Source organism: Scyliorhinus torazame, chromosome 14, assembly GCF_047496885.1.
Source record: "Scyliorhinus torazame isolate Kashiwa2021f chromosome 14, sScyTor2.1, whole genome shotgun sequence".
Taxonomy (NCBI): domain Eukaryota; kingdom Metazoa; phylum Chordata; class Chondrichthyes; order Carcharhiniformes; family Scyliorhinidae; genus Scyliorhinus; species Scyliorhinus torazame.
Genome location: NC_092720.1, coordinates 205,786,180 through 205,798,331, shown reverse-complemented (window position 1 = coordinate 205,798,331; position 12,152 = coordinate 205,786,180). Strand labels below are relative to the sequence as shown.

General features: G+C 48.1%; 1 protein-coding gene across 1 annotated transcript in view; it reads left to right on the top strand.

The window, feature by feature from the left end:
• The window catches only part of prrc2a (proline-rich coiled-coil 2A), a 221,764-nt gene extending 214,873 nt beyond the window's left edge, over positions 1-6,891 (top strand). Inside the window, exon 32 of the mRNA XM_072475501.1 lies at positions 5,430-6,891. Coding sequence (XP_072331602.1) covers positions 5,430-5,537 — 108 coding nt within the window. The 3' untranslated portion in view covers positions 5,538-6,891. The remainder of the gene's footprint in view (positions 1-5,429) is intronic.
• Positions 6,892-12,152: the final 5,261 nt, after the last annotated feature.

Genomic DNA, 12,152 nt, shown 5'->3' with positions numbered 1-12,152 from the left:
TTTGGAGGATCCAATTAATTTTTTCCAATTAAGGGACAATTTGGTGTATCCAATTCACCTACCCTGCACATCTTTTGGTTTGTGGTGGGGGGGGGGGGGGGCGAAACCCACGCAAACACAAGGACAATGTGCAAACTCCACACGGACAGTGACCCAGAATCGAACCTGAGACCTCGGCGCCGTGAGGCAGCAGCACTAATCACTGCGCCACCATGCTGCCCAACAAAAGAATAGTCAATGTGAGGTCCATTGAGGGATAGATGTTGGCCAGGAGGCTGGAATAACTTCCCTGTTCCTCTTCGCAATAGGTCCGCGGGATCTGGTCCAACCGTCCGTGAGGTAATTAAGGCAGATAAAATTTGGCAATTGTGGGTTTTTTTTGCAACCGCTCCAATTTTCTAAACTCGAAATGAGTTCAACCTTTCTTGAAAAGGGTATGGTGGATAGATGGTTTTGCCATCCATTGCCAGGTCTAGCTGGACCATCTTCAAACACCATTGCCTCCTGCTCTCGCCTCCGATAACTGCTCGATATTCCAGGATCACGCTGCCAAGCAGAGATAACCCTCTGCTGCAAACTGTCTCCTTAAATCCCTGTGCCCTCCACCCTCACCTCCAGGGATAAGTGCGAGGAGTTTTTGTGTTTCTTTGTCACCAAAATCATGACCATCTCTCTCGCTCCCCTTTTTTCCACTAGCCCACCTGGCCACACACACTTTCAATGCGCCCCCCCCCCCCCCATTCCCCAGCTCTGAACTCTCATCTTTCTCTGGTTTTCCTGCTATTCTCTTCTTATGCTACCTCCAAGCTCTTGTCTACGGGGCATGGCTCATGCCCCCTCAACCCTATTCTCACAAAACTGGTCACCAATGTTAGCACATGTTGTAAACGGTTCTCTCCCTCTCTGCAGGTTACTGTCCCTCTCTCCTTTAAATCTGCCATCATTACTCTTCATTGCCACTGTTCTTGCAAACCGCAACCTCCCCTCTCCAAAGTCCTTGAATGTGCTGTTGTCTCCCAAATCCGGCAGCACAGTAATATAGTGATTAGCACTATGGTTTCACAGCGCCAGGGTCCCAGGCTTGGGTCACTGTCTGTGTGGAGTCTGCACGTTCCCCCTGTGTCTATCTGGGTTTCCTCCGGGTTCTCCGGTTTCCTCCCACAAGTCCTGAAAGACGTGCTGTTAGGTGAATTGGACATTCTGAATTCTCCCTCTGTGTACCCGAACAGGCGCCGGAATGTGGCAACTAGGGGCTTTTCACAGTAACTTCATTTCAGTGTTAATGTAAGCCTACTTGTGACAATAAAGATTATTATTATGAAATCCCTGCCCAGCTTCCATGGAATTCCAAGTCAGATACTGGAGCAGCTCCTATAGAAGTCACAAGTGGCATCCTATGAGACTGAGACAGAGGGAAACTTTCCGTCCTTGTCCTTCTTGATCTGTGGCCAATCCTCCTAACCTGCACATCTTTGGGTTGTGGGGGTGAGACCCACGTAGACATGGGGATAATGTGCAAACTCCACACAGACAGTGACCCGGGGCCGGGATCGAACCCGGGTCCTCAGTGCTGTGAGGCAGCCGTGCTAACCACTGCACCACCATTCCACCCCCAATATCGCTTTACGTTGTCACATTCCATACGCAGACATCCTATTGTATATATTATTACATTGCTCCTTCATATCGCACATCCTCTGGCTTGTGTATACTACATATTCAGAGTCTGTATGTATTGTACATTCTATACTTTGCATATCCCAGGACCTACACGTGGTACACTTCTGAAAGTTTAGATAAAGCCAGGGAGTTATGATAACATGTTATAAACCACTGGTTCGGCCAGTTCTGGGAGCTGCACTTTAGGAAGGAGGTGAAGGCATTAGAGAGAGTGCAGAGAAGATACATGAGAATGGTTCCAGGGATGAGGAACTTCAGTTACTTAAATAGATTGGAGGAGCTGAGATCATTGTCCTTGATGAAGAATAGGTTGAGAGGAGATTTGATTAGAGGTGTTCAAAATCATGAGGGGTCGGACAGCGTAGATGGGGGAGGGCACGGGGAACTGGAAACTGTCCCCATTGGTGGAAGGATTGAGAACCAGAGGGCACACATTTAGGGTGATTGGCGAAAGAACCCAGGGCGAGGTGAGGAAAAAGGTTTTCACCCAGCGAATGGTTTGGATCCAGAATGCACTGCCCAGGGGTGCGCTGGAGACAGTACCACCGTTGCTTTCAAGTGAAAATTGGATAGAAATCAAGGGCAGCATGGTGGTGTAGTGGTTATCACAGCGCTGAGGACCCGAGTTCAATTCCCGGCCCTGGGTCACTGTCCGTGTGACATTTGCACATCATCCCGTGTCTATGTGGGTCTCACCCCCCCCCCCCAACCCAAAAAGATGTACAGGGTAGGTGAATTGGCCACGCTTAAATTGCCCCTTAATTGGAACTAAAGAATTGGGTACTCTAAATTTATACTAAGAAAATTGGATAGTAACCTGATGGGAAAATATTTTCAGGGTGAGGGGGAACGGGCAGAGTGGCTGAATGTGCCGAATGGCCTCCTTCTCTGCTGCAATCAGTCTATGATTCCATGATATGGTGAGAATCCTATAGATTGCAGACATGATACATGTATGACTATATGTATATATGTTACACGATGATATATTGCTGAAAAAAGAAACATGTTGCCAAAGTTTTTCATCTTGCACTCATCAGGACAAATGCAAGCATGCCAAATTTCAAACCGTCACGATTTATACTACAGGAGAAAAGTGTGCTGATTGGTCAGCAAGTTGACTCTGATAGTTGTGCATGTCACAGAACCATATAAAATATATAATACACCGCATCAGAGCTTTAAAATCAGGGTTACACTATCCTTTCCCTCACCATCTGTCTACACTGGCTGAGGAGTCATCTGCTTGTTACTTAGACTCAGTCAGCAGAAGCAGCTGTATTTGTATATCGTTGCAATAACAAAAGCTCCATCAGCAACAGGTTTGGACTCGTCGGCTATGCTCAAAGGTGGTGATTTCGGTGATATGAGATTAACTCGATGGGCATCACTATTGTATCACAGCTGTCAGATTAGCGTGCCACAGGATGTGGAGCCAAGAAAGGTAAATGGTGTTGAGGCACAGGCTGAACATGTGACCTAATTGAATGGCGGGGCAGCCTCGGGGAGGAGGGGGTAGGGCGAACGGCCTTCCTCTATTCCAATGGTTTCATTATCTAGTTTCTTTTGAACATCGAAAATCAACAATGATATCAGCTCCCAACTTCTCTTTAACCAGTTGGAACATGCCCAAGACTTTTCAAATGAGGCCAGTCCTGAAATCGCCTCCATTGTTCTTGCTCCTATCTTCTGCATCCATGCAATTGCTACAATGTCTTTCCTGTAATGTGACCAAGATTCCAGGTGGCCACTGCATCAATGATTTTTGAAGTACCTCGCTGGTGTAGTTTAACATTTCAAGATATCCCAGTCTCTCACAAGGTTTGTTAACTCAGTTCCTCTCCCTAGACTCTGCCTGACCTGCTGGGTAATTTCTCATATCTGATTGCTCAATGCCACAGGAGCATAGAATTAGAATTCCTACAGTGCAGGAGGAGATGATTCAGCCCATTGAATCTGTACTGACCCTCCAAAACAGCCCCCTACCCAGCCCCATTTCTTTCCCATCCTATCCTTGTAACCCCACCTAACCTGCAAATCAAGGGGCAATTTAGTGTGGCCAAACCACCTAACTTGCACATCTTTGAACTGTGGGAGGAAACCAGAGCAGCCAGAGGAACAAAAGAACAAAGAAATGTTCAGCACAGGAACAGGCCCTTCGGCCCTCCAAGCCCGTGCTGACCATGCTGCCCGACTAAACTACAATCTTCTACACTTCCTGGGTCCGTATCCCTCTATTCCCATCCTATTCATGTATTTGTCAAGATGCCCCTTAAATGTCACTATCGTCCCTGCTTCCACCACCTCCTCCGGTAGCGAGTTCCAGGCACCCACTACCCTCTGCGTAAAAAACTTGCCTCGTACATCTACTCTAAACCTTGCCCCTCTCACCTTAAAACTATGCCCCCTAGTAATTGACCCCTCTACCCTGGGGAAAAGCCTCTGACTATCCACTCTGTCTATGCCCCTCATAATTTTGTAGACCTCTATCAGGTCGCCCCTCAACCTCCGTCGTGCCAGTGAGAACAAACCGAGTTTATTCAACCGCTCCTCATAGCTAATGCCCTCCATACCAGGCAACATTCTGGTAAATTCTGGTAAACCCAGACAGACACAGGGAGAACGTGCAAACTCCACACAGTCAGTCAGTCACCCAAGGCAGGAATCGAACCAGGGTCCCTGGCGCTGTGAGGCAGCAGTGCTAACCATTGTGCCAACCACCCTGCTGACGATCTTCTGCTGGATTGTCCCTTATACTATCACCCTCTGGGTTTTAATCAACCCCGCATCCATTGTTAAGTATTCCCTCTGATTCACGCTTTCTTTATTTTCAGTACCAGTCTCTCCAGAGAAACTGGAGCCAAGGCCTTACTGAAACCCTGGCACCCTGCATCCACTGCCTTATACCAAACAACATGTTACATTGGCAGGATTTCCCTTTCATGAATCAGTTGATTCTTACAGCACAAAGGCAAGGCCATTCAGCCCATTGTGTCTGTGCTAGCTCTTTGAAAGAGCTATCCAATTAGTCCTACTTCTCCTGCTCTCTCCCCACAGCCGTGTACGGGTTTTTTTTTCTCTTTCCTTTTTTCAGGTACTCATGTAATTCTCCTCTGAAAGTTATTGTTGAATCTGCTTCTCCCAACCTTTCAGGCAACTTGTTCCAGATCACAACTTGTGGCTGAAAGTTTACCTCCCGCGTGTCGTTTCTGACTGTTTCGCTAGTTTGTCTTAGTTGTGTCTCCCCCGGTTACCAACCCTCCTGCCAATGGAAACCGTTTCTGTCTACCTATTCCATCAACACCTCTATTAAATCTACCCTTAAACCTGTCTGCTCTAAGGAAGAAAGGCCCAACTTTTTACAGCCTCTTCCACATACACGCAGGGCTGGATTCTCCGCTGCCAGGAGTCTCTGTTATGCTGGCAATGCACCCATGCCCAGGGATGTCCCGACAATGTGGGGCTGCCCACAATGGGAAATCCCATTGACCGGCTGGCGGACGGAGAATCCCGCCCGCAGTCTCTTATCCCTGCTCCCATTCCTAGTGAACTTCTCTCCAAGGCCTGGAAATCCAATCCAAAGTATGGTGCCCAGACTGACTCACTAGGTCTTGGCTAAATGTATTTGTTTTTGTACTCCATACCTCCATTTATAAAGTCAAGCATCTTGTATTATGTTTTAAGACTATGTGTCCACTACCTTTTGTGATGTGAATCCCAAGCTCTTAAATGATTTTATTTCTATCCAGATGCTCCAGGACCTTATCATTACTGAGGATCTGACCAAGAGGTTAAGCGGCAGTATCAATATGAATGTTATTCTCCACGAACTCGATGCCACCGTCAAGACAAAATGACATCTGTCTACCACACAAATGAGTAACGTAGTATATGAATTTCAGTGCCGGTGTGATGCCAGGAATGTAGGCCATACGTCCCTGCGACTGGTTGATCGTATCAAACAGCATGTCCTTTCGGCAGTACACAACAGGCAAAGTACTGACTGTACTCCACCAGCCCTTGCTTGCAAAGTATCCAACAGTTGATGCGATTCTGAGATTAGACAGCACTTACTGAACAATATCAAGTGTGCTGAATTACACCAACAATCAATTTATGGTGATCAGTCGGGCTCATAATTTGGCTAACTTATACTTTCTACTAGTTACATATATTCATATGCAGCGACCTGTTTGAACATAAGAAATAGGGAGCAGAAGCAAGCCTTTCGGCCCCTTGAGTCTCCTCCGCTATTCGGTAAGATCATAGCTGATCCGTTTGTGTTTCGAATTTCACATTCCCCACCTACCCCAGATAAACTTTGATTCCCTTGCCTAACAAGAATCTATCGACCCTCGCCTTAAAAATATTCAATGACCCTGCTCCACTGTCTTCTGAAGCAGAGAGTTCCAAACTTCTGAGAAAAAATTCTCCTCATCTCTGTCTGAAAAAAGGCGAGTTTAAAACAGTGCTCCCTCGTTCTGGACTCACCCACAAGAGGAAACGTTCTTTCTATGTTCAAGACCATTCAGGGTCAAGTCACCCTTCACTCTTCTAAACTCCAGTGGAAACAAGCCCAATCTCACCAATGCCCTTTCCAGTCAAAAGGACCATGCCCAGACATCACACCTTTTTTTGAACTAAACAAACGCAATTGGAACAATAGCTGCCTATAGGTGCATCCTCCATGGCAACGCCTCAACCAATCAGAGTCATCTTGCCAACCAATCAGAGTCATCTTCCTCCTGCAGTTGCTCCCTTTGAAATTTGACATTCTTGTATCTGTTCTGATGAGTGTAATTCATCAGTTTCAGCAACATGTCTTTTTCCAGCAATATTAATGAATTTTGATCATTAATCATAATGCAGATCAACCTGACTGGTCTGCAGTGATTTTTGCTCATTCCTCTTTGAAGTTGGTGGCATGTGGCACAGTGGTTAGCACTGCTGCCTGTGGTAAACTACTCTATTGTATTGTACTGTTGTACTGTTACATGCCTGGGCTTGTCCCTGCTGGCTCTGAACGACAGTAGTATATATTATGTGTATTGTGGTAAATTGCCCCTGTATTATATGTAATGTGGTAAACCACTGCCTGCTGGCTCCGCCTCCCCTCGGGCTCTGTATAAAGGGCGCTAGTCTCCGCCGCTGCCTCAGTTCGGGATCCGAGGCCAGGAGGCGTTCCGTTTAGTTTATTAAAGCTTCAGTTATGTTCACCACTCGTCGTGTGTTCATTGATGGCCTATCACTGCCTACGGCGCAGAGGACCCGGGTTCGAATCCCGGCCCTGGGTCACTGTGGAGTTTGCACATTCTCCCCGTGTCTGCGTGGGTTTCACCCCCACAACCCAAATATGTGCAGGGTAGGTGGATTGGCCATGCCAAATTGCTCCTTAATTGTAAAAAAAAAATAATTGCGTACTCTAAATTTTTTTTTTTAATTCCTCTTTGAACTCGAGGAGAAACCCCTCTGCCTTCCAGGCAGCCCTCCAATATTCCATGATTTCTGGGGGGTTTGTCCTTGTAGTTTCCTCGCTTATTCCCTCAAGGATTCCTGGATGTAGCTTATTGTTCCTCGGACCAATTACAAAGCTTATCGACAACCATATGGAAAGTAGTGTAGCAAGTGTCACGACTCGCCTTTGCAAAAACCCTCCCCTTTTCAGATCAGGTTTGTTACCTCCGTCCTCCTTAGTAAAGGAGGCAATAATCTTATTCAGCCAGTGTAGCAACAGCTGGGGAGGCTGTGAGTAATGAATCCTTCTTAATTCTGGCTCATTTTTTGTCATTGCCTTTTCTCTCTCTCTTTGAGTGCCTTGTTTACGCGATCCAACTAGGTGCCATTAAACTTCTTACTTATGTGACCCATGGGTGCCACTAGCATTGATTACTCTTGAAACAAATCTGTCCTGGTCCACCCACGTCGAGGCTACCACCAAGAAAGCACAACAGCGCCTATACTTCCTCAGGAAAGTAAGGAAATTCGGCATGTCCACATTAACCCTTACCAACTTTTACAGATGCACCATAGAAAGCATCCAATCGGGCTGCATCACAGCCTGGTATGGCAACTGCTCGGCCCAGGACCGCAAGGAACTTCAGAGTCGTGAACACCGCCCAGTCCATCACACAAACCTGCCTCCCATCTATTGACTCCATCTACACCTCCCGCTGCCTGGGGAAAGCGGGCAGCATAATCAAAGACCCCTCCCACCCGGCTTACTCACTCTACCAACTTCTTCCATCGGGCAGGAGATACAGAAGTCTGAGAACACACACTAACAGACTCAAAGACAGCTTCTTCCCCACTGTCACCAGATTCCTAAATGACCCTCTTATGGACTGACCTCATTAACACTACACCCTGTATGCTTCATACAATGCCGGTGTTATCTAGTTACATTGTGTACCCTGTGTTGCCCTATTATGTATTTTCTTTTCTTCCCATGTACTTAATGACCTGTGGAGCTGCTCGCAGGAAAATACTTTTCACTGTACCTCGGTACACGTGACATTAAACATTAATCAATCCAATCCAAAATGCCAGTAATGGCCCTGTGGTTTGCTCAGCAACATGAGCGAGTAGCATGGTAGCACAGATTAGCATTGTTGCTTCACAGCTCCAGGGTCCTGGGTTCGATTCCCAGCTTGGATCACTGTCTGTGTCGGATCTGCACGTTTTCCCCGTGTCTGTCTGGGATTCCTCCGGTTTCCTCTCACAAGTCCCGAAAGATGTGCTGTTAGGTAATTTGGACATTCTGAATTCTCCCTCAGTGTACCTGAACAGGCGCCGGAATGTGGCACCTAGGGGATTTTCACAGTATCTTCATTGCAGTCTTAATGTAAGCCTACTTGTGACACTAATAAAGATTACTATTATGTCATGCAGCCGAGGCTCAGTTGGTAGATCTCTCATGAACCTCAGGAGGTTCGTGGCCTGCGAGACCCGAGCACAAACAGTCGATGCAGCACTGAGGGTGTGCCGCACTGTCTCTGAGATGCGACATTAATCCGAGGCCACTTCTGCCCTCACGGATCCGATCCTGAGACGACGTGACAGGACAGATATAGCGAGAATATTTCTTCGCCCTGGGTTGAGGCTAGAACCAGGGGACACAGTTTCAGAATTAAACGATCTCCATTTTAAGACGGAAGTGATGATAATTTATTTTTCTCTCAGCTTGTCGTCAGTCTGTGGGATTCCCTTCCCCAGAGAGCAGTGGAGGCCGGGCTGGTGAATGTATTCGAGGCCGAGTTAGATTTTTGATAGGCAAGGGCGTCAGAGTCATGGAGGCAGGCAGGTGGAGGCAGGCAGTGAAATGGGAAAGATCAGCCATGATCTTATTGAATGCCAGAGGAGAATCAAAGGGCTGAATGGCCTATTCCTACTCCCAAGTCCTGGTTAAGTGCACTTCCTTTGCACTGAAGGAATTGGAGGTGAAAACACACCCGAGGAGGAATGGCCAGACTGAGGGAAATTAATCAATGTAATGGGGACTAGGGCAATGCAGGCGAGGGTGCAGCTGAGCAAATGAGTAGCTCCAGAAATGTTACTGTGAATGCAGGGTCAAAGTCCAGTTGTCAGCGTATTAAACCATGGCTCTATTTGTCCTATGAAGTGGACACAAAAGATCCTAGGGCTTCAGTTTAAAGAAAAGCAGTAGAGCATTTACTGGCCGAGTTTGCATCCCTAAACCAACATCACGAGAAAGGAAAATGATCTGATCCTTATCAGGCTGGTGTGTGTGTGTGTGTGTGGAAGATTGCAGTGCATACATTGGCTGCTGTTTCCTACCTGAATGACGACACCTCAGATCTATTTCATTGGCTGTCAACCCCTTTCAGATATTGAAATGCACTGAAAAGCGTCATTAGAAATTAATGGGCGTGGTTCTCCGGTCACTGACGCCGAAATCGTGTTCGGCGGTCGGCTGGAGAATCCCCGTTCATGGCGGAATCGGCGCTGCGCCATCCCCGACCGGCCGAGTTTCCGACGGCGTCGGTTGCGCGTGGTCTCATCCGTCGGGAACTCGGCGTGGCAGCTGCAGACATAGTCCAGCGCCGCCAGTCGGCAGAGGGCCGATCCCCCAGAGGGCAGTGGGCTGCGGGCACTGTTGGGGGAGGGGGGTGGCCCGGGGCGAGCGAGCCGGTCAAAGGGGGGGGGGCGGCGCTATTTTGCAGGCCGGGTACGCGAGCGGCCGGCGCCACGTTGCACGGGGGGTGGCCGCTGCAGGCCGCCGGGGTGCGCACGCGCGGCCACAGATCTGCAAATTCTCCGGGCCGTATAGGCGGCTAGAGCCGGGTGCTCTACGCTGCCTTGGTGCTAGCCCCCAGCCAAATGGAGGACCAGTGGACATTTTTTTCTGTCGGAAAGCGCCACCGTTCTAACCCCGGCATGGGGGACATGGCCTCAAAATCGGAGAATCTTTCCTTCAAACATTCCTCAAACGATCGATAAACTGTCTCTCGTTCTGTTAACTGCACCCTGCTCCACATTAGACAGCTGAATGTATTCTGAAACGTTGAAGAATGCTTGGCATCTCCCATAAACACTCGGGTCCTACTGACATCGGACACTAACCTCAATGTGCGTGCCTCAAAAACACTGCGGGCTGTGTCGTAACCAGTGTGACTCACTTGGGACCCTATCTTATTGTGGTCGGGTCCCTATCGTACCCAGCAAGACTCACTTGGCACCGTAACTTAACGTGTGTGGTTCACTCCAGCCTATCCCGGTGCATGACACATTGTGTGGTCATGGCTCTCGTCTTCGGGGCTGGTAACCCACAGAGTGGGGCCTATCCTGCGATTGTGATGGGACCCTGAAAAACCTGGAATACTAAAATAAGGGTTGGTGTAAATGCAGACTCTGTCCCATCCCAATATGCAGTCAATGAGAACCAGATTCGCAGAGCATTCAACAGTCCTCGCCTCTTCCTCATTAGGCTGCCTGTTCCAACACAGCCAACACCCAGATCGGGAAGAACAGAGGCTCGATCAAATCAATTCTGACACGTGGTGACTTTTTTGTTTGTCTTGTTAATTATTTAAGGAAATAATAAAAAAACTCTGACAAAAGGTTTGTTCGTCGAGAAGTCAGCGATGCCAACTGTGGCTACATATATTCCTGGAGGGCTCATAACATCCCAACACCTCAGCTAATTTAGTCTTCCTGACCAGATTGGTAAATTCTTAAATGTCACAACAACTCTCTCTCCACCCCTCCACATTCGTTATCAATTTGCTCACATGAACACAAAGAAAATATTCTACACGCTGCTTTAAAAAAAGTGGCCCGCTGAGGCAGTAGTGGTTAGCAAGGATCCGGGTTCAATTTGGGCCTTGGGTGACGATGTGGAGTTTGCACATTCTCCCCGTGTCTGCATGGATTTCCACCGGGTGCTCCAGTTTCCACCCACAGTCCAAAGTTGTGCAGGTTAGGTGATTTACGGGGATAAAGCAGGGGAATGGGCCTAAAGAACCAGGCAATGTGCCTCAATGAGTGGTACGACAATCTATCACTCAATGCCCGCAAAACTAAAGTACTGGTCATTGACTTCAGGAAGCAAAGTACTGTCCACACCCGTCAGCATCAACGGGCCGAGGTGGAGATGGTTAGCAGCTTCTAATTCATACACATTACCAAAAATCTGTCCTGGTCCACCATGTCGACGCTACCACCAAGAAAGCACAACAGCACCTATACTTCCTCAGGATGTCCACAGTAACCCGTACCAATTTTTACTTACAGATGCACCATAGAAAGCATCCTATCTGGCTGCATCACAGCCTGGTATGGCATCTGCTCGGCCCAAGACCGCAAGAAACGTCAGAGTCGTGAACACCGCCCAGTCCATCACACGAACCTGCCTCCCATCCATTGACTCCATCTACACCTCCTGCTGCCTGGGGAAAGCGGGCAGATAATCAAAGACCCCTCCCACCCGGCTTACTCACTCTTCCAACCGGCAGGAAATACAAAAATCTGAGAACACGCAGACTCAAAAAACAGCTTCTTCTCCGTTGTTACCAGACCCCTAAACAACCCTCTTATGGACTGACCCGATTAATAAAACACTGCTGTATGCATCACCCGATGCCGTTGTCTGTGTACCTATTATCATAGAAATTACAGTGCAGAAGGAGGCCATTCAGCCCAAGTCTGCACCGGCTCTTGGAAAGAGCACACTACCCAAGGTCAACACCTCCACCCTATCCCCATAACCCCACCCAATACGAAGGGTAATTTTTGACACGAAGGGCAATTTATCATGGCCAATCCACCTAACCTGCACATCTTTGGACTGTGGGAGGAAACCGGAGCACCCGGAGGAAACCCACGCAGACACGGGGCGAACGTGCAGACTCCACAGACAGCGACCCAAGCCAGAATTGAACCTGGGACCCTGGAGCTGTGAAGCAATTGTGCTATCCACAATGCTACCGTGCTCCCCAAACGTTATGCATTTTCTT